Source organism: Hakea prostrata, chromosome 1, assembly GCF_041222555.1.
Source record: "Hakea prostrata isolate BN-2017 chromosome 1, UWA_Hpros_2, whole genome shotgun sequence".
NCBI lineage: Eukaryota > Viridiplantae > Streptophyta > Magnoliopsida > Proteales > Proteaceae > Hakea > Hakea prostrata.
Window position 1 is genome coordinate 18,188,773 of NC_142600.1, and position 21,975 is coordinate 18,210,747.

General features: G+C 38.0%; 2 protein-coding genes across 10 annotated transcripts in view; one reads left to right on the forward strand and one right to left on the reverse strand.

The window, feature by feature from the left end:
* Window positions 1–420: 420 nt before the first annotated feature.
* Window positions 421–4,892, forward strand: LOC149028024 (P-loop containing nucleoside triphosphate hydrolases superfamily protein). The gene is made up of 8 exons (XM_089167943.1): window positions 421–788; window positions 1,055–1,153; window positions 1,262–1,294; window positions 1,376–1,459; window positions 1,805–1,898; window positions 2,845–2,901; window positions 3,371–3,450; window positions 3,541–4,892. Exons 1-8 carry the CDS (start codon window positions 568–570, stop codon window positions 4,667–4,669), a joined length of 1,797 nt encoding a protein of 598 aa, XP_089024069.1. The 5' UTR covers window positions 421–567; the 3' UTR covers window positions 4,670–4,892.
* Window positions 4,893–10,803: 5,911 nt separating this feature from the next.
* The window catches only part of LOC149028025 (TatD related DNase), a 34,698-nt gene continuing 23,526 nt past the window's right edge, over window positions 10,804–21,975 (reverse strand). For 5 of the 9 annotated variants that reach the window (XM_089168000.1, XM_089167974.1, XM_089167995.1 and 2 more), the window contains 2 exons: window positions 12,615–12,698; window positions 11,687–12,207 (listed from right to left, as the gene is read on the reverse strand). In XM_089168000.1, coding sequence (XP_089024126.1) covers window positions 12,138–12,207; window positions 12,615–12,698 — 154 coding nt within the window. In that variant the 3' untranslated portion in view covers window positions 11,687–12,137. The other 4 variants (XR_016175495.1, XR_016175493.1, XR_016175494.1 and 1 more) reach the window with 4 other exon arrangements.

Below are 21,975 nucleotides of genomic sequence, written 5' to 3' on the forward strand. Positions count from 1 at the left end.
TGTGATAGACTATGGTAATGCATATCATTGTAATTATCTTGTTGCTTCACTTATCAACCACCTCCATTGTTTTTGGCAAAATCCATGTTTATGTAATGAACAGGCTGGGAAATGGGAGAAGAACTAACCTTCAGTGCAAGTCTGGAGATGATGATTTTGGGAATCAAGTTGTAGCAGCTGGAGACCAATTTGGGTGGGATTCCATTAACTTGCTCCAAACAACCCTGTTTTACTGTGACTTTGAATTGGATCTACAGAAGGGTTTCATTGTCCCTAGAAAGCAATCGAATAGAGACGAACCTATAAAATCGGGATCAAATTTGCTGTCCAATTCCGAGCCGAATCGTTTGGTTGAACCGATCTAATTCCGATTTTTAGACGTTCCAGCGTCTTGGCTAGAAAGCCATTTTATCGACGTTTTATTTTCTCTAAAGACCTTCTCAAGTTCTCATTACGGTTTCACACGGAAAATCGCCTCTGCAAGAGAGGCGCGAGCGAGAAGAGGGAGCACGGCTGAAGCATAAGAGGATCTCTTAGTTATCTGTGGATTCTAGGGTTTGTAAAGCGATGGGGAAGAACGAGAAGACGAAGCTAGGGCGAGCGCTGGTGAGGCACCACAACCAGATGATCCAGCAAACCAAGGAGAAGGGCCAATTCTACAGGAATCAGCAGAAGCGAATCCTTGAGTCTGTGACGGATGTAAACGACATAGAAGCCGTCATCGACAATGCCGAAGAAGCTGAGCGCCTCTTCTCTGTCGAGAACCCCGTCCCTAACTTCATCGACGTGTAAGTTCAATTCGTTTCTTCTATGCTCAATTTAACTCTTCTTCTTCTTATTATTTGTAGTTTATCAGAATATATTGAACTTCATAATTCCTCTTTCTAATAAGAGAAAAGGGAGGATTAAAGATGAAGAAAGCAAGCATTTTCTTTAATTCCTTCAACTAGTATGACCAATTACTAGGTCGTTGAGCTGATTTTGGTCGCTTGCTTTAATTTCTCTTGCCTCGATATTTGCCTCTGATGTCAATATTCTGGTTATGTTTGGACAGAGATGCTGCAGCCTCACCTGAAATGACGCCCGAGGAAAGGAGAAAGCAACAGAAGATGGAGGAGGCACTGTATGCGAGCAGTCTTCAAGTACCTCGCAGGCATGTATTTTTCTCTATCTAATAGATTTATAAATTTGCGAGTATGAGGAAAGTTTACTATTTATATGTAATAATCTTCTTCTTATCTCATTGTCTGTTTATCTACAGGCCACCATGGAAAGTGCCTGTCGGAGAACAGGGGTAAGGCTGCGAACATATGATTCCCAAACCCTGCTAAGGGTATGACCTTTTTCTTTTTTCTCATCCTCTGTTTATCTACAGGCCACCTTGGAAAATTTTGTCACCGGAGGAGGTTGATATTAATGAGAGACGGTCTTTCTTGATATGGCGAAGAAATCTTGCAAGGTCAGGCCCATATGAAATGGAATAATTGACAAATTACTATAAGATGTTTCCTTGAATAATGTTGTTTAATTCTTACGCCCCATCGGTTGAAGCATGAAATTAGAAATATATTATCCCATTACATATTTATTCCACCATCCACACTCCATGATGTTGCATCCGAGCTTTATGTGCCCCTTCCTCTTCCCTCCTTCACCCCCAACACACACTATCGTTGGCCATTTTTCCTCTTGTGATTTTGTCATCGAACAACTTATAGCTCATTATATGCCCATGGTAGACTTTTCTGCATCTGCATGTAGAGTTAGCTGTGTATTCTATCCTAAGACAGTTTATTTGCTTCAGACTTGAGGAGAATGAGAAACTTGTCCTTACACCCTTTGAGAAGAACCTGGATATCTGGAGGCAGCTCTGGCGGGTGCTTGAACGAAGTGATTTGGTAAAATTCATGTACTTTTCCACTGGTTTAGATTAAATAATTTTATGAAATTTATTTTTCACTTGTAATTTGTAGAGTTTCCTATTGTACTGTTAAAAAATAATTCTGTGAGTTATTTATCCAAAAAGATAAATAAAATAGAATAATTCTGTTAGGTTACAAGAAAACCTTATCCTTGTTAAAGTGAAATAGATTGGGCACATTTGGAAGCTTGATCATTAAGGGGATACTTTCTGTTTTGCTTCGATCATATTTGCTGGACAGCTTGTTTTCCCTAGTTATTTTTGTTTTAGTTATTGTTTTTAGGTGTGTTTCTTTTTTTTTTGAGCAAATTGCACCGGCCTCCCAAAATGGAGGGCTTAAAGCACTGACACCCCACTTTATGTTTGTAAAACACGTACACCCCAAAATTGGATTTTCATTCGACACATTAATCCAACTTGTCACTGAAAACTGTTAAATCACTATTTATTTTCTTTCAATTCAAAAAATATGAAGGGGGGGGGGGGAACAGTGATTTAACAGTTTTCAATGACAAATTGGACTAATGTGTCCAATGAAAATCAAATTTTGGGGTGTCTGTGTTTTTCAGACATAAAGTGGGGTGTCAGTGCTTTAAGGCCTCCATTTTTGGGGTGTGCAAGTGCAATTTGCTCTTTTTTATTTTATTTTTTAGTATTGAAGGAACTAGAAGAGCTAGGGGTAGACCTAAGATAACCTTAGGAGAAGTGGTGAGAAAGGATATGTATAGCTTAGGCCTTGTATCTAGCATGGCCTCGAACATAACTGATTGGAGGGCAAGAGTCCTTGTAGCCGACCCCATTTAGTTGGGACAAGGCTTACTGTTGTTGTTGTTTATTTTTTAGTGTTATTTTTTTTATTTGGTTTTATCCATCTTTACTGAACTCCCAGATGATAAGACTAACCTCACTGTTTTGTCTGCCAGCTTGTTATGGTTGTTGATGCACGTGATCCATTGTTCTATCGCTGCCCTGATCTTGAGGTACTTTTTGGTCCTTTCTTTCTATGGAAATTTCTGGTTTCTTTGAGTAGCATAGTGTGACATAAATAATAAAAAATTAGTCAAACAAAATTGTGTTAATACATTTTGTACAGCAGAGCTTGGTAGCCCACTCGTGTCTTATTCAAATTTAATGGTTTTTAACATTTTTCTTAGTCAATTTACCAGGATGTACTGAAGGCAATAGTTGACCTACTTATTCATTTCATAAACCTCTCAGCATCATGGGTTATCAACTATACCTTAGACATCCTAAAATTTCATATATCTACCATATGCTGCAAGAATTTTGGGGGGTCACAGCTGGTTTTGTTTTTGAGCTGTTTTCTTGAGATTGCTATCTTTTAATTATTCATGTATGTTTTTATGCATTATTAACTTATTGTTTTCTTACTTTATTCTCCCCATCCCATTCCATCTCTCTTTTTTCTTTTCTTCTTCTCTGGCTTAGGAATATGCACGTGAGATTGATAGACACAAAAAAACTTTGCTGCTTGTTAACAAGGCAGACCTTTTACCCCTTTCTGCCAGGTGAGAGTCTCCCTCATAATTTCTGTGCTGTCACCTAGTTCATACCAAGATTGATTTTTATAATGATTTTGCCGACCTTGGAATCCGCAGAGAGAAATGGGCAGAGTATTTTCATCAACATGGGATTCCGTTTGCATTCTGGTCAGCAAAAGCTGCTTCTGCTGCTTTGGAAGGGAAAAATTTGAGTGGTTTTTTGGAAAAGCAAACCACATCAGATAGAGCAGATTACACCGATACCAAAATTTATGGAAGGGATGAACTTTTGGCCCGCTTACAAGCTGAAGCAGAGGCTATAGCATCAACAAGAAGGGATATACGTGCAAATCATGCTGAGACTGGCAGTGATGGTAGTTCACCAGTTCCTTCTAAGCATGCAGTAGTGGGGTTTGTGGGCTATCCTAATGTGGGGAAGAGCTCCACAATTAATGCCTTGGTGGGTGAGAAGCGAGCTGGTGTAACCTCAACTCCAGGGAAGACGAAACATTTCCAGACATTAATAATATCTGATGAGTTGATGCTGTGTGACTGTCCTGGTTTGGTGTTCCCGTCTTTCTCCAGCTCAAGATATGAGATGATTGCATCTGGGGTGTTGCCAATTGATCGGATGACTGAACAGAGGGAGGCCATACAAGTTGTAGCCAATAAAGTTCCTAGGCATGCAGTCGAGACTATCTATAATATTACTTTGCCTAAACCAAAGTCATATGAACTGCAATCTAGGCCACCGTTGGCATCTGAGCTTTTGAGGGCTTTCTGCGCTTCTCGTGGATATGTAGCTTCCAGTGGACTACCAGATGAGACTAGGGCTGCACGACTAATTTTGAAAGATTACATTGATGGGAAGTTGCCTCACTTTGAAATGCCCAATGTAACATCGGATGGGGACACCAAGGACCTCGATGCTGCTGAACCTAGCTACTCTGCTGAATATGAATCTGATTCCTCTGAGGATGAAGATCATCCGTCAGATGAAGAATCAAGCATCAACCAGGAGCATGTGCTGGATGATCTCCGGTCATTTGACTTATCTAATGGGCTAGCGCCCACAAAGGCTGTTGTTGTCAACAAGAAGCCATCAGCCACATCCCACAAACATCACAAAAAGCCGCAGAAAAAAAAGGACCGATCATGGAGAGTCAGAAACGATGATGGTGATGGAATGCCAGTGGTTAGAGTTTTTCAGAAGACGGTGAATGCTGGTCCGCTCAGGGTTGGATGAAGTCGCTCATCAGAGTAGCAGTTTTTCCTCCAGCCTACTTATCGAGATCACTAAGAAAAAGTTCGCCTGGGGTTGCTAGTCTAGGGTCTTGTAACCTCTGTAAGTATCTCTGAAGCATGTCCATGGCTGAAGACAGTTGCTCGTTATATTTAGCACTACTTTATAGTCCACTCATATTGTGCTATGTTGGTTAAGGATGCCTTTTGTTTTTTTTGTTTTTGTTTTTTTTTGGGGGGGGGGGGGGGTGTGTTGATATAATAACGGGGTCGAAGACCAAAAAAAAAAAAAAACACTGAGAAAGAGTCAGTTAGACAACACCACTAGATCTGCCTGAAGGATCTCCCAGGGGAGGATCAGGAAAGAATGTCAAGGATGCATTGAAGAGGTAAGTACATGCAGAATGACTTAGAAGAGATAATTAGCTGATTGGTTTCAAACAACATTAGAGGGATCTTTGAACAACAGGAGTGAATGTGTATGCATGCCCCCATTATTTTTATCTAAAGACCTATGAGAGTGAATTCGATTTTATAATTTATGGTTGATAAAGTCTATTGTGGATTGTGATGGAGGTAACAGATATTTAATGATGGAACAGATTGAACTTTCTCCATGGATGTAATGCCAATTCTTCATTTCATGGTGGCAATTGCATTTATACTCTCTGGTGGTGACAAAATCGTAAACTGACTTGGTCTGGTTTATAGGTTTGATCTCTGTTCAGTTCAAGCTGTAGTTAATGGGCTGACGGACGAGAAAGTGGGATCAAAGGTGAAGTAAGGAAGATGAGAAGAAAAAGTGAATAAATGAGTGTTTCTTCCTTACAGGTGAAGATGGATATCCCTTTTAGGCAAGAAGTCTCCATTTTACCTGGTGGAGTAATTTAACGGATGTCCACCTTAGGGAAGAAGCCTCCATTTTACCCTGTTAAGTAATTTAACGGATGTCCCCTAGGGAAGAAGCCTCCATTTTACCTGGTAGGCAAAATTATAAAATTTATATTCCTTAGTTTTCTCTCCTTAGATTAGAATTATAGATAAACCAATTCTACAATCCATGTTGGTTCATTTATATGGGAATGTCACTATAATCCATAAGTACTCCTACACACTACTAAAGACTGTGGGTAATAAGATAATATAACTACAATAGCTGAATAAGATATATTAATTCCTAATTCCAAATATGCAACATAATAAGCAAATTCTAGTCTCTAAACACTATATTAACAGCTCTAGTACTACAATGGGATGATTATAGTAGGAATACCAAGCAAATTCAAGGTTCATGAGGTATTGTAGTTCAAGAACTCCACCAGTGTTTGCTGCTAGTCCCAAGCCTAGATAAAGGAGGAGGGTTGGTGCTTCAGGTCGGCAATCGGCACGAGGAAAACTCACCGAAATCCTTTTCCATGGATTTGATCTTATATGATAAACATTATGCTAGGGCATTCCCCAACAAAAGAAGCAATGCGCTACACTATGGCCCGGATGTAGTGATTAGTAGGAAAGGATTAGCTCGGGTGTTCCCCTGTAAGTGACACATTGCGTTGGCGCCCAGATGCAATGACAAGTACGAAAGGCTCCAGCTCCATGGATGAGTGCAGACAAAGAAGCTAATCTAGAAATGTAACATTAGACTGACATCTTGGAACATGTGATGTTTAATAGGTAAGAGCTTAGAATTAATAGATATTATGAGGAAAAGAAAGATTAATATAGGTTACATTCAAGAGATTGATTGAAGGGTTAAAAAAACACAAAAGAGTTAAATGACTTTAAACTTCGGTTTAGTGGGGATAAAAGTAATAAAAGTGGGGTAGGTGTAATAGTAGATGAAGATTTGAAGAACGATGTGATGGATGTTAAGAGATTAGGTGATAGGATTATTGCCATTAAGCTTATAATGGAGAAAGAGATTGTAAATATAGTTAGTGCATATACACAAGTAGGACTAGATGAAAGTCTTAAGTTACAAATTTGAGAAAATATGGATGGATTAGTGCAAGGAATTTGTCAAGGAGAAAAGATTATTATAGGGAGTGATCTAAATGGACATATTTAGAATGATGAAAGAGGCTATAAAAGTGTATGTGGAAGTTATGGTTTTGAAGAGAGGATTGAGAAAGGGATCTCAATTTTAGATTTTATTGTTGCTTTTGATTTGTGTATTGTAAATACTTACTTCAAAAAAAGAGGAGCATTTAATTATCTTTAAAAGTGGACATCATAGAAGCCAAATAGATTTCTTCCTAGCTAGAAGGTTTGATAGATTGATGTGAAAGGATTGTAAGGTGATACTAGGGGAAAGCTTAACCGAACAACATAGACTAGTGATCTTGGATATGTGCCTAACTCCACAAACTCATAAAAGATGTGAGGTTAACTATGTTGGGATAAGATGGTGGAATTTAAAAGGAGATTCCTTGAAATCCTTCACAAATTAAGTAGTCAAATAAGTAAAGTGGGAATTTGAGGGGACACTAATACAATGTAGAATGAGATGGCTACGTGGAAGTTGGCTAAAGAGGTTATAAATGAATCAAAACAAGAGCTTCATTCTTATAAAGAGAGTTGGTGGTGGGGTGGTAAGGTTCAAGCAGCTATTAAGACTAAGAAATTTAGTTTTAAGGCATGGCAAATGACTAAAGATGTAGAGGATATGCAAAGGTATAAGTTAGCTAGAAATGATGTTAAGAAAATTTTAGAAAAAGCAAGGGAGAAGAAGTATGAAGATTTATATAATAAGTTGGGTCAAAAGAAGGGGAAAAATCTATCTATTAGATAGGTAAAATAATGGACATGAAAAGTAGAGATCTAGACCATTTTAGATGCATTAAAAGTGAATATGGTAAGGTACTAGTGCGTCATGAGCACATCAAGAAGACATGGGAAATCTATTTTTCTAGTCAACTAAACAAACATACTTCAGATATCTGTGTTTCGGATGATTACACCATTTGCCATGGCACAATTTTCCAAACACATATATAGAGAGTCTCGGTGTTCGAAGTAAAAGAAACTCTAAGGAAAATGAAAGTAGGCAAGACACAAGTTCCTGATGAAATCCTAATAGAAGTATGGAAGGGTTTAGGAACCTATGTGCTAGCTTGGCTAACCAAGTTGTTTAATAAGATTATGAGCACAAGGCAAATGCCAGATGAATGGAGGAGAAGGATCGTGGTTTAAATTTACAAAAATAAAGAAGATATTCAGTGCTGTAATAACTATAAAGACGTCAAACTGATGAGTCATGCTTTAAATTATAAGAGAAAGTAATTAAAACCCGTTTGAGACAAGTAACCACAGTTACAGAGAACCAATTTAGTTTTATGTCTGGAAGATCTACAATGGAAGTTATTTACCTTATTAGAAAACTTATGGAAAGGTATAGAGGGTATAAGGAATATCTTCATATGGTCTTATATTGATCTAGAAAAAGCTTATAATAGAATCCCAGGAGCGTTGATTTGGCAAGTACTATAGAAAATAAGTATTGTAAGTAAATATGTAGACATAGTCAAAGGAACATATGATGGTTCAATGACAAGCGTAAGGATGGTGGGGGGACAACATGGTGAATTCCCAATTATAGTTGGGCTACATCGAGGATCAATTTTAAGCCCACATTTGTTTGTGCTTATAATGGGTGAATTAACCAAAAACACTCCAGATGAGATTCCTTGGAGTGTACTTTTTGCCAACGATATTGTGTTGATATATGAGACACAAATGGGGATTAATATCAAGTTCGAATCATGGAGAGAAACTTTCGAATGAAAAGGTTTCAAACTAAGTAGAACAAAGATGGAACATCTAGTTTGTAACTTTGGTCATGATCGGGTAGATGATGTGGTGGTGAAACTTGATGAGGAGATTCCTCAAGGCAATTATTTTAGGTACATTGGCTCAATCATAAATAACAAATGTCATATAGAGGATTATGTTTCGTAAAAAATTAAAATTAAAATTAGGTGGATGAAGTTGGAAGGTGCGTCCGAGGTCTTGTGTGATCAACGTATGCCTTTGAAGCTTAAAGGAAAATTCTATAGGATTGTCATACGACTAGCCATGTTTTATGGTGCAGAGTATTGGGTTATTAAGAAATGAGAATGCTAAGATGGATGAGTGGCAAAACTAAGAAGATAAGGAATAATCATATTAGAGCTAGTACGGGAGTGTAGCCAATAGGTGATAAGCTATGAGACATAGCTACATTCAACGTATGCTTGTAAATACCCTTATATGGAGAATTGTTAAAATCCAGATTGAAGGAATTAGAAAAGCTAGGGGCAGAACTAAGATAACCTTAAGGCTGCGTTTGTTTGCTGGAATAAAGGTGGGGTGGGAAAATTCTTGAAAAAAGTTTAGATTTCTTACTTTTCCCTTAAATCCCAAAATGGTAGATTGTTTGGTTGCTTAGGGTGGGAAAGTGAGAGACAAGTTTCCTTGAATCAAGGAAACTTGTCTGGTGATGTGGCAACCGAATTTTTCCATCCCAAGCCATTTTAAAACCCCACATATTTGGTGGGACTTTGTGGGAAAGTTGGGAAAAGTAAAAAGTGGAACCCACCACTATCACTTTTCCACAAAACCCTTTCATTTCCTTTCCTTCTCTCTTACCCCACTACACATGGGACCCACATGTTTTTTTCCCCCACCCCACCTTTGCAAACAAACGCAGCCTAAGAGAAGTGGTGAGAAAGGATATGCATCGTTTAGGCCTTATCTAGTATGGCCACCAATAGAGCTGATTGGAAGGCAAAGAATCCATGCAGCCGACCCCATTTAGTTGGGGCAAGGTCTGTTGTTGTCGATGAGGTACTGTAATGAGCTGATTGGTTTGTGAATTGCCCTTGTTATTGGGTTTGGAGATAAACTTGAGATCATGCCCCCCACTGCCCCTAACAAGATAGGGTTCGGTTTGATGTTATAGACGATTAGATGTTCCTACAAAACTCATGGAATAGTTAATAGCATGCAAGGGCCAGTCAAGGATAGAATTTACTTCTACAGAACTCTGGATTGCTGATGACTACATATTATCATCTAGAAGACAATATTGTTTGAAGTTCTAAGGAATTCAGTTATAAGACTAAAAGCACATGATGCCCAAAGAAAATTGCACGGTGACAGTATGTGCCAATCTGTTTGAACCTCTTGGAGAAGAGAATTGATATTGATTGTCAAGATTAAGGAATTTGAGTTTACAGTGAGTTGGTAACCACTTCGGAGATACTGGAGATTTTTGTAGAGGAACAACTTGAATTTCATTGTATCCTTTGCATCTGCAGTGGAGCCAGTGTGTGCCCTGGATTACATTAATGAAATGGTAAGCCTCACGTGGCAAATGCAACTTCTCGTTGAAACTATATTGTTGCCAAAAAATTTGATGAATTATTGTGGTTACCAGATGTGCAACACTAAAATGCAATCTAGTGTCAGTCCCAACTGAATAAAAATCCCCATGGCATTAGGAGAGTATCAAACAATGTGACAGAAAATTTTGCCTCTCTTAGCTCATTGTCTTCCTTCTACTACTGCAGCTTTAGTCGTCTTGAAACATTCTGAAGTTGTCACTAAACAAAAAGCAATGAGGTCTGATGAAGTAGATATGGAACGCATAATTCTCTGTGGGTATGATGAGTATACAGGGCGCATTTGGTAACGGGCCAAAGGACAGTTTTTGGCATTTTTTGTTCTCGGAACCTTAATAAAGGCCAAAAAACGTTTGGTAAAATAGTCGTTCTTTCGTTTTTGGAAACAAAGAGGTCCAATTTTCATGTTTGGAAAGGCTTTTGCAAGATGATTTTGACTTGTTTCGTCGTTCTCAAAAACAAAAAGTTCTTCAAAATTAGTCAAAGAGTGACTTTTCAATCTAAAATTCATTCACACAACTTCTAACTCCTTCTCGCCTTCCTAAGTTTTTTTTTTTCTTTTTTCTTTCTTTCTTTTTGAAGTCTCCATTGTCTTAAGTGGGCTTAGCACAAAGTTTTCCAAACGGTCAAAATTGTGTTTATACCTCCGTTGTTCTTTGTTGATAAGGATTCTTGCAAAAAACATCCATTTCAGAGAAGATCGTTACCAAAGGCGCACTTATTGAGACATTAAATAATTGTTGCACATTTTGCTCGTAATTCATTGTGACACTAAATGGAGGTCTTTGCCTTCCCCTTTCGAATGAAGATTTTTATAAAGGGTCAAACCATAAGTTATTGCGATATTGGTAGGTACCAGCAGAGGTATACGGATGCTGCTGATCCCAGTAGGCTAAAACAGGGTGCGAGAACCTAGATAGCATGGACTGTCAAGTACATCGAAGTAATAAGTGAACAACAACATTGAATGAACTATTCAGACACGTTAATGCGAACTTGTGCTCAGCAACATGGAATTTGAAGATCCCTCATTTGGCTTTATTAGCCATTCTATAGGCAAGAGTATTGGTAATCAAGGTTTAAAGTATCCCACGATACCATCCGATACTAGTCGATACGTATCTATATTTGACCCAACCGATACGATACATCTCGATACGTCTCTCCACTAAATTACACTAAAATACATTAGTCAAAGCGATACAATACTCGATACAGGACAATACATATCTTAAAATCACCTGACCGATACGATACTCAATACTGATACTTTAAACCTTGCTGGTAATAGCTAGGTGCTGTCACTTGGTCCAAAGATTACTGCTTGCAACCCATCCCTACTAAATTGAGACTTGAACAGCCGTTCTGATTTTAGTGTTTAACAAGCAAGAAAACAATGCCAAAGGTTGTCTGTCTTGCTTTGAAGTTGAACCGAACAAACACTGAACACAGGCATCTGACACCAAGAGTCAAATTTATAGCATACGCCAATTTCCCATTATGCTAGCATCCGCTCATAAAATCCCTGTAGTGCATCTTTGCAGAAGAACTTTCTTAGAGCGGTCAGCAAGCAGATCAACATGGAGTAACCATCTTTACCACCCTGCAGCAAGGCATTTAATACATAATTACGGGAAGAATCTGTTGAAAGAAGATGAAAAAGAAAATTGAGAAACTCGGTGTATTGTCTCACAAACAATGGAAATTGAATCAAGTGATTATTTTGATGGAGATTGATTCAGATTTGGTCACAGCTACTGGGGCAAAAATGAGATACCTGTCTATTCTTTCATCAAATACACCCTAGAAGCAATTCGGCTCCCACTCAAGGGCAGAATACAATAGTTAAAAAAAAATTATACATCCATGCCAGAATTTTATAACCCCAATAAAATTAGTTTCTCTCCTGAAAAGTGAAAAGTATAATTAAAATTAATCGTGACCAATTCTCCTAGTGTCTGAACCGACATCAACTGAAAAGGAGCATACCATAAATATTTTCACTGAATATCATGACTCTGCCAGAACCCACATCAACTGAAAAAGAGCACACCAGCAACATTTTGCATCTAGTAAACATGGAGAAGCTTTTCACTGAATATCATGTCTCTCAGTAAGAAGAGCATCTGCCATGGAATCTAAGTCATGAGGGAAAAATACCCTGAAAAACAAAGCACTTTTACTCAGAACAACTTTCTAACAAAAAGATGATTGAACAAAATAATGGCCAAGGTACACAGCCATTCACTGCCAAAAGGAGGACATTTAAGGAAATACAAGAAGTGCACAAAAGGGAAGTACGGGAGACAAAAATTTAGCTAAAAGAACTTTTAAATCTATTGATCACTAAACTCGGCTTTCTGTGAAGCTACCAGATGTTCTCAATGCTGGAGGTAGGATGAGAACATAGTGAAATAACACTCTAATATACAGGCTTGAACAATACAAACTATGAGCTAGGATCATGTTAACTCTTAATAAAGATCAAGAGCACGAGCACCTCTTAACTTTTAGAGGTATAAACATCCACAGAAACAAAGCAAACTTGAAACCCATTAATGTGATTACCTGCAGGTATTGTGGTATAAAGTCTCGCTCAGCTGATGTACATCAACAACTCCTTTACAACCAGCAACTACTTCAAGGACTTGCCTGGTAATAATGATAACATAAACATTCCCAAGCACGTAAGATATATATTCCTACCTAAATTTACCTGAATAATATTATCATATAGTTGATATTGGCAATCAAGGATTAACTTTCATGAAGAGGTCCGGAAGCACAACAAAAAAACACACAGGGAGTAATAGATGCAGTTTTGAAGGTAAGACGACCACACAAGCCAGGGGGAAAAAACTCCACCAACATTGTAACCTATAAACAATCTCAAGATCTGTAACAAGTACCAGGTAGAGAGACTAAGGGAGAAGAAGAAAGAACAATAGGAGAACAAGGCTGGGCAATAGAATCTACATTTTATCATACCAGCCAACAGATACATCTATAATGAACCAAAATAGAATTAGATAAAGGAATATAACTCCTTAAGTCCTAACATTATCTAATTAAGCCTAAAGCTTAACAAGAAACCCACTTGGACTAGGACCTAAGGCAACAAGGAAACCACTCCCCCTATCGTTTTACATCATAATATCTCCTCTCTCTAACACCCCCCCTCAAGCTGGAGTATACACAAAGAAAGCTCCAATTTGCAAAAATAAGGATAAAGTTGAAAGGCAGCACCGGTCTTGAACCGTGTAAGAAGCAGATACTAACAAGCTCAAAGCAACACTCCAAGTCCAATCAATTGTCATAAATGTAAAAATAATAAAATCTAGCACCTAATGACAACATCAAACACCCTTCCAGTGAAGGTCTCAAAATACAGCATCGGGTAGCAACATGCAGGTCCACTAAATGTAGCAGCTAACGCTTACAAAAAAGTCCACCAAATGTAACACCTACTAGCTACATAAAAGTCCATAAAATTGCAGCTCCAATGCTTGCCCAAAAAATCCTATAAAAGTGCAACTCCTGTGGCTACACAAAAGCCTAGCCCAAGAAAGACACTCTTAACAACGATCACACTCTTAAGTACATAAAATCCAAACAAATTTTCTTGACAATTCTCCCTCATGTGTAAAATTACACATGATCAGAAAAGAAATAAAACTCAAAAGAAGAGCCCCATATATCTTCAACCCCTCACACTGACAAATAAAATCCCAAACCACGAGGTCCATGGTCCACCAAAGTAGTATAATGGCAAATTAGTCATTAATCCACCAATCCCAATTCAATCCTTGGTTGAGTCTTGGAAAACACACAAATAACATAAATCTTAGGTTCCAAACCCATTTTGACAACTTATGGGCTTACAAAATCAGCAAATTGCCACTCAACTTAAACAAATAACGGCAATATTGTAAAACCATATTCTTCAAACTTCAAAGGGGTATTAGCAAATAAGGAAGTAGTGGATATGAAAGGAATCAAATTTATAGGTAGAGAACAGACTTGGAAGGAAAAGTTCTTAATGTCAAGATTGTAATATAGCATGACAGAGGCGGGTAATTATTAAGGATGGTAATCCCACAAATAAATACCAAATAAATTAAATCTGAAGGATGTAATATGTAGCCAAATCATGAATTAGGGATATAAAAGGTGGAACAAAAGAAAGAATAGGGGTAATAATATCAATTAAAAAAACTTTAAAGGAATCTAACCCAAAACCAAGAAACAGGATTGGTCTTGGAGTTGGCTGTCTTCTACCTTCTGATAGTCACGGCTCTAAGATCTAAACCAACGGGAAAAAAAGAGTAACCAAGGGAAACTTCTTCAGTACTTTGATCAAGAGGAGAAAATCCAGTGGAACAAGGCAGTAACCTTTAAATAGGAGTCACAATTGCCTTCCTCAAACTCACAACCAGCTACAAGCAACAGAATCCAAAGCAGAAATTGTCTTCAACCCATCGATTTCTAGCAGCATCCAATGAATAGCAGAAAACAAAAGGAACCTTGAGGAGGCAAATTGGTTCCAACAAGATGCAAGCAAAGTAAAAATTCTGCAACTCAGCGAAAATCCGCATGAACCAAAGAATCTGAAATGTCCAATGGAGTTGTTATTCACATCCTCAATAGATGCCAATATCATATAGCCAAAACCATGAGATCAACCAGTGTATCTCTACCTCTTCAGAGACAGTCTCTCAATTTTCAAATTTTCTCATATGCTTATCGAAAGCAACAGCAAGAAGATGGCGAAAAATATATAATTTCCAGATTACTAAAAAAAAGGAGAATCTGAGAGTTAAAAAGGACGACACCACAGCCATGAGAAACTATGCAAGCTCAGACTCTGAAATTCCAGAAGCAGTTTGAGATTTAGTTGGAAGAGATACAATGGAAAAGCATCAAAGATGAAGGCTACGCATTGAACCATCCTAGTTCTGAATCCCAGAAATTGAAACACACATCAACCTTAGTTCTTGGTTCTGCAAACCTTGACAGCAATGGAAGCTTTTAGTAGCAGCGACAATGGATCTGCGACTCAAGCAAGAAAATAAGAAGCTGATAAGGCAGCAACAAAGCTGAAATGACTCTCAGACTGGCAATGGATTATAGCTATGAACCATGCAAACAATCTCAAGATCTGTAACCAGTGCCAGGTAGGGAGACTGAAGGAGAAGAAGAGTGTACATACAATTGGAGAGGCTCGATAGTAGAATCTATATCTATCAAAACAGCCAACACATATTTATAATAAACAAAGTAGAATTACATTAGGAATATAACTCCTTATTCTTATCCAATTATGCCTAAAGCTTAACAAGAAACTCACTTAGACTAGAACATTGATAAGTGAAGACCTAAAGCAACAAGGAAACCATGATAGCGGGACTCCCCCTATCGTGTTACTTCATAATATCTCAAATTCATATCTCTAACATAACCCCAAGCTGCCAATTACAATAGATTATTTCTTTCATAGATCTCCAACAAATTCATAAAATGAACCCAGAAACACTTCTCTTTTATAAACTAAAAGAGTTGTAATCATTTCATGTGGTGAACCCAAAAGCAATAATGATGAATATTATGTCTTTCAGAAAGTGTTACATTCTTGCTAGAATTTCATATACCGAAAATTCGTTAAACACATAAACTCAAGTTGGGCTTGGCCTTGGCCCACCAAGACCAATAATACTAGAGCTCGTGGTGTTGATTTTAATCCACACCAGTAGTCCTTACACATTAAGGCCAGGCCAGATCAATCCACATCATTAGTATTGCTGAGAATGGTCTAGTCATGAAAAATGAAGACCAACAGCGGTCATCCATTAAGATGCTTGAGATTGATCAGAGGCCATTATGGCCATGATGGGGTGGGTTAAATGGTCCCTGGCTCAGTTTGCCCCTAATGAACTATCGGTGTGGGATGACTAGAATCAGGTTCCGCTTGGGACCACCTTATTTGTTGACTCACTTCCCCCCCCCCCACCCCAATTTTTTTTAAAATTTGATTACTTCCCTATTTTTTCCCCTTTTTTTCTCACTCTACATGTGAAATATCACTATTTGCCCCCCCCCCCTCAATATTAAAAATAAAATTTTAAGATAAATATGACGGATATAGATGTTGTTAGAAAACAAGCTTTAAACAATCAAAATAGCAATTGAACTTGAACAGAGAAAAGAGAGAAGAAGAAGAAGAAGAGAAGAGAGATGAAGAACCAGTAGAAAAGAACTGTGATTCTTAGCTAAAGAGTCTAGAATCACAGAGCACTTTTATTTATAGCTTCTAATGACTCTAATACAACTTGAGAGATAACTAATTGTCCTCTAGAAGAAGGAAACAAAATATTACAGCTTTAGTAACTTCTTGACTCCTAAAATAGAAAGTTCTGAAAATAGCAACTACCACCAAAATAGAAACTATGCTTTATAAAAACTCCCAAAACTTATGTAGCAAGATTCCCACATTAGAAATAGAAAATATAATCAAAACAATAGCATAATACTGTTCACGTGAACAGTAACGTGAACAGTAAAAGCTGTTTTTACTGTTCACGTGAACAGTAACGTGAACCGTAAAATCACCCAAATTTACGTATACTTCAACACTCCCCCTCAAGCTGGAGTATACAAATCTCCCATGCCCAGCTTGCAACAGATAGACTGAAAACTTGGTCTGAACAGAGCTTTGGTGAACAAATCAGCTAGTTGATCAGTAGAGCTCACAAAAGGAGTTGCTATAAGCTTCTTCTTCACTGCATCACGTACAAAGTGACAATCTACCTCTATATGCTTCGTTCTCTCATGGAACATTGGATTACTAACAATGTAAGTGGCTGCCTAATTATCACAAAACATTTTCATAGGGGCAGAAACTGGAAATCCTATTTCCTCTAACAATGAACGAAGCCACATCAATTCAGCAGCGGTGTGGGTCATAGCCCTATACTCAGCTTTAGCACTAGATCGAGCAATGGTGGATTGTTTCTTACTCTTCCAAGTCACAAGATTTCCACCAAGAAAAGTACAATAACCTGTGGTTGACCGGCGATCAATGATGGATCTAGCCCAATCTGCATCAGAAAAGGCAACCAAGTCCATACTCCGATTTGGTCGATAGATGAGCCCTTTTCCGGGCGCACTCTTGAGGTACCGAAGCACTTTCATCGCTGCATCCCAATGAGCCTTCCTAGGAGATTGCATAAACTGACTCAACACACCAATAGAATAAGAAATATCAGGACGAGTAACAGTAAGATAAATAAGTTTCCCAATAAGACTCCTGTAACGAAGGACATCATCTAACAAGTCACCATCATCACGTCCTAATTTCAACTGAGGATCCATGGGAATGTCGCTAGGTTTAGAAGTAAACATGACAGTCTCAGTCAAAAGATCTAACACATACTTTCTTTGTGACAAACTTACTCCTTTTTTACTGTGGATCACTTCAATCCCTAAGAAATATTGTAGATCACATAAATTTTTGGTTTGGAAAGATTTTTGTAAGTGTGCCTTAACTATATGGATTGCATCAACATCATTGCCTGAAAGGACTATCATCAACATAAACTGCCATAATGACAACACAATCACCCTGCCGTCTAACAAACATAGAGTGATCAGAATAACACTGTACAAAACCAAAAGACTCCGCAGTCTTGCTAAATTTCTCAAACCAAGCCCGTGGAGACTGTTTGAGTCCATAAATCACTTTATGAAGCCTGCAAACATGAACATTGTCCTCCCCCTGAGCAACATACCCTGGAGGTTGCTCCATATAAACCTCTTCATGAAGATCACCATATAAGAATGCATTTTTTATGTCAAGCTAAAAAAGAGTCCAATCATAATTCACAGCCAAAGATATCAAGACACGGACAGAATTAAGTCTTGCCACAGAAGAAAAAGTCTCAAAATAATCTAACACCATATGTTTGTGTATAGCCCTTAGCCACCAAGCGGGCCTTAAGCCTTTCAACCGTACCATCAGAATGGTACTTAATAGTATACACCCACCGACAGTGGACCACATCTTTCCCAGGAGGTAAGTTGACTAAAGACCATGTATGACGAGAATGTAAAGCATCCATTTCCACATCCATAGCGGCTTTCCAGCCAGGAATTTTAAGAGCTTCGGTATGATGGGTTGGAATATGAACGGCAGACATAGACAAAGCAAGGCAACGAAAGCTAGGAGGGAGATGAGAGGTAGAAACAAAATTGGAAACATGATAAACAATATTAGAGTGTAAAGTGCAAGTATGAGTACCTTTCCTTAAAGAAATTGGTAAGTCATCTCAAGGCAGAGTGGGATTTCCACTAGAAGAACCCGCTGCTAGAGAGGATGAAGAAGGAACATCCGTAGGGCCAGCTTCAGGTTCCACTAAAGGAGAGCCGCTAATATTTGTAGGAGGAACTCTACTATCCACAATATGTTCTGGCAACTTATGTCTTCGCTGATAAACCTGTAGAGGAACATTGCTAGTGGAAGGAACTAAAGAGGGAATAGGAGGAGTATCATCCAAAACACAGTTTTCAACAGACACATATTGACTTAGATTATAAGGGATGTCTTCAAAAAAGGTCAAATACTCACATCCGCACTTGTAAATTGTTTGCGAAGAACCGGATCATAACAGCTAAAACCTTTTTGAGTGCGTGAGTACCCAAGAAAAATACACTTAATAGAATGGGAGGAAAGTTTATCCAAAGGATGTGGTATGTGAACAAAACACACACAACCAAAAATTTTGGGTGGAACTGAAAACGGTTCTCTATTGGGAAAAACAATTGAAAAAGGAGATTTTTTAGAAAGCAAAGGCATAGGCATGCGGTTAATTAAATGACCAGCAGTCAAAATTGCATCACACCAGTAACTCTTTGGAACATTCATCTGAATCAAAATAGCGCGTGCAACCCCCAAGAGGTGACGATTTTTGCGTTCAGCCACTCCATTTTGTTGGGGAGTGAATGAACAACTGGTTTGATGAATGATTCCAAGAGAATCACACAAGTTAGATATATCATGTTGCACATATTCTAAAGCATTATCAGACCGAAAAATTTTAATAGGAAGAGAAAATTGAGTCCGAATTTCATGAATAAAACTTTTAAATGTAGTTAAGAACTCTGTCCGATCCTTTAAAAGATACAACTGTGTAAGACGGGAGAAATCGTCCACAAAAGTAATAAAATATCGAAAACCATGCCTATTACTAATTCTACAAGGGCCCCAAATATCGGAATGAACAAGAGAAAATAAGGTTTCACTACGAGAGATAGAGCGTGGAGGATAGGTGGCATGATGATGCTTCCCTAACTCACACGCTTCACAATTTAATCTAGACACTGATTTAAAAGAAGGAAATAAAATTTTTAATCTAGGTAAAGACAGATGGCCTAAACGGTGCTGCCACCGGAGAGCATCTACACAATCATCAGAAAGAGCCGCAATAGGGGTAGCATAGTCCAGATAGTAGAGTCCGTTCCTTTCACACCCTCCACCAATCGTCTTCCTCGTGTGAAGGTCCTGGAAAACACAATAAGTGGGAGTAAAAGTCACAGAGCAGTTTAGTGCTTTAGTTAATTGACTAACAGATAATAAGTTAAAAGGAAAGTTAGCAATATGAAGTACGGATGATAAAGTAAGAGAAGGTGTAGGAGAAACACTTCCAGAGCCTAGAATAGGTGTGGAAATCCCATTAGCTATGACAACAGAATTTTTAGTGGTAGATTTAGAAAAAGAGCTAAAAAGTGATGACTTACCAGTCATATGGGAAGAGGCCCCTGAATCGATGATCCAAGGGGTGGGAGTAGAAGTGAGAAGTGTTGTGTTACCTGCATGAGAAAGTGAGGCAGCAGAAGTACTAGTGGATGTGGAAGCGCCAGTTTCAATATTTTGCATTAGGCGAAGGATTTGGCTTACATCATTTCTTAGAGTCTTAGACAAGTCCCCTGAAGAAGATCCAGAACCACTATCGTTGTTTGCTACAGCATCAGTACCACCATCAGAAACGGCATGATTGGCAAGGTGCTTGTCCCACTCTGGTTTTCCATGTTTGGCCCAACAAGCTTCTATTAAGTGCCATGTTTTACCGCAATGAGTACAAAGTCGAGATGTCTTATCAGATAGTTGAACACCACGACCTCCAAAAGACCTACTAACTCCCCTTGAACAACAACCACGTCCCCTTCCATAAGAGGTAGTGAAGGCTGAATTTTCTCCTTTAGAACTTTTTTTTGGAGAACTCCCTTCAGGCAAGGCAATACGTTGAAGTCTAGAATATGCTTCACTAAGATTAGGGACATGCTCACCAGCAAGAAGATGTCCTTTGACAGATTTCAGTTCAGGGTTCAATCCTACAAGAAACTTAGACACAAAAAATTCATTCCGTTGGGCCTTAAGCTTCTCTATATCAGTGGTGAGAGGTTGAAAGACATTCAACTCCTCCATCATGCCTTTAAAGGAGTTGTAATAATCCTGTAGAGACTTGTCAACTTGCTGAAATTGAAATAGCTTTTCATAAATACTAAAAATCCGAGTCATATTTTTAGCTTGGGAATAAGTCTCTTGCAAATCATATCATGTTCCCTTTGTAGTCTTATGGAACATAACATTCGCTGCAATATCAGGTTCCATACTATTCCACATCCAAATTTTGATGATTGCATCATCTTGGATCCAACTAAAATAAGATTTGTTAGTCTCAGCAGGAGGTTCATCCTCAATGAACTTAAGCTTACCTTTTGCAAGTATGAACACCCGAACCACTTGTGACCACAACAAGTAATTAAAACTAACTTTGAGCTTGATAGATGTAATTTGAATGTTTACATGATCTCCTTGAGATCCTTTTGATTCAGACGTACTCATAACTGAGTCACGTGTAAGTGAAGACATTAAACTGAGGTAGATATCACTTAAATCAGTTTTCCGAAACTTGAAGTAAAAAGAACACAAAAAAAATTCTGCAACCTTAGGACAGAATAGGAGAAAAAAGAGAGGTAACAAAGGTATTCAAGTTTTGGAACGTGTAAGAGTAAGGTAATAGGTAGAGAAGATCAGTTCACATGAATATCTGATCTAATAGTCCATAATATACAGCATTAGGTGGCTGCACACCAAGGAAACAGAAGAAGAAAAAAAAAAGATTTTCAGAAGAGAATATTGAGAACAACACTATTTTGATTCAAAAAAGCTCTGATGCCATGTTAGAAAACAAGTTTTAAACAATCAAAATAGCAGTTGAACTTGAACAGAGAAAAGAGAGAAGAAGAATAAGAGAAGAGAGATGAAGAACCAGTAGAAAAGACCTGTGATTCTTAGATAAAGAGTCTAGAATCACAGAGCACTTTTATTTATAGCTTCTAATGAATCTAATACAACTTGAGAGACAAGTAATTGTCCTCTAGAAGAAGAAAACAAAATATTACAGCTTTAGTAACTTCTTGACTCCTAAAATAGAAAGTTCTGAAAATAGAAACTATCACCAAAATAGAAACTATGCTTTCTAAAAACTCCCAAAACTTATGTAGCAAGATTCCCACATTAGAAATAGAAAATATAATCAAAACAATAGCATAATACTGTTCACGTGAACAGTAAAAACTGTGAACACAACAGTAATGTGAATAGTAAAATCACCCAAATTTACGTATACTTCAACAGATGTCATTCTTAATCATTATCCAACAGTTACCGTTAAACCCCTACTTTTAATGAACAAAATGTTAATACTTAATTAGAAACTAACCCACAATCCATAAATTTCTCCCGATTTATTCCCTCATATTTCTATTCTTATTAATTCTCTCCTGAGTCTCCTTTTTTATTCCTATTTTTTCTCTCTTCTTTCCTCACACCTCACACAAACAGCTTAGGTAGTTAGGAAAAATTTGAAAAAAC

What these genes read in the sequence shown, in the direction of transcription:
- LOC149028024 (XM_089167943.1), top strand. Translation starts at nt 568, where the DNA reads ATGGGGAAGAACGAGAAGACGAAGCTAGGGCGAGCGCTGGTGAGGCAC. An exon ending in GTCCCTAACTTCATCGACGT is followed by an intron (nt 789 to 1,054) that starts GTAAGTTCAATT and finishes ATGTTTGGACAG; the next exon opens with AGATGCTGCAGCCTCACCTG. An exon ending in GTGCCTGTCGGAGAACAGGG is followed by an intron (nt 1,295 to 1,375) that starts GTAAGGCTGCGA and finishes GTTTATCTACAG; the next exon opens with GCCACCTTGGAAAATTTTGT.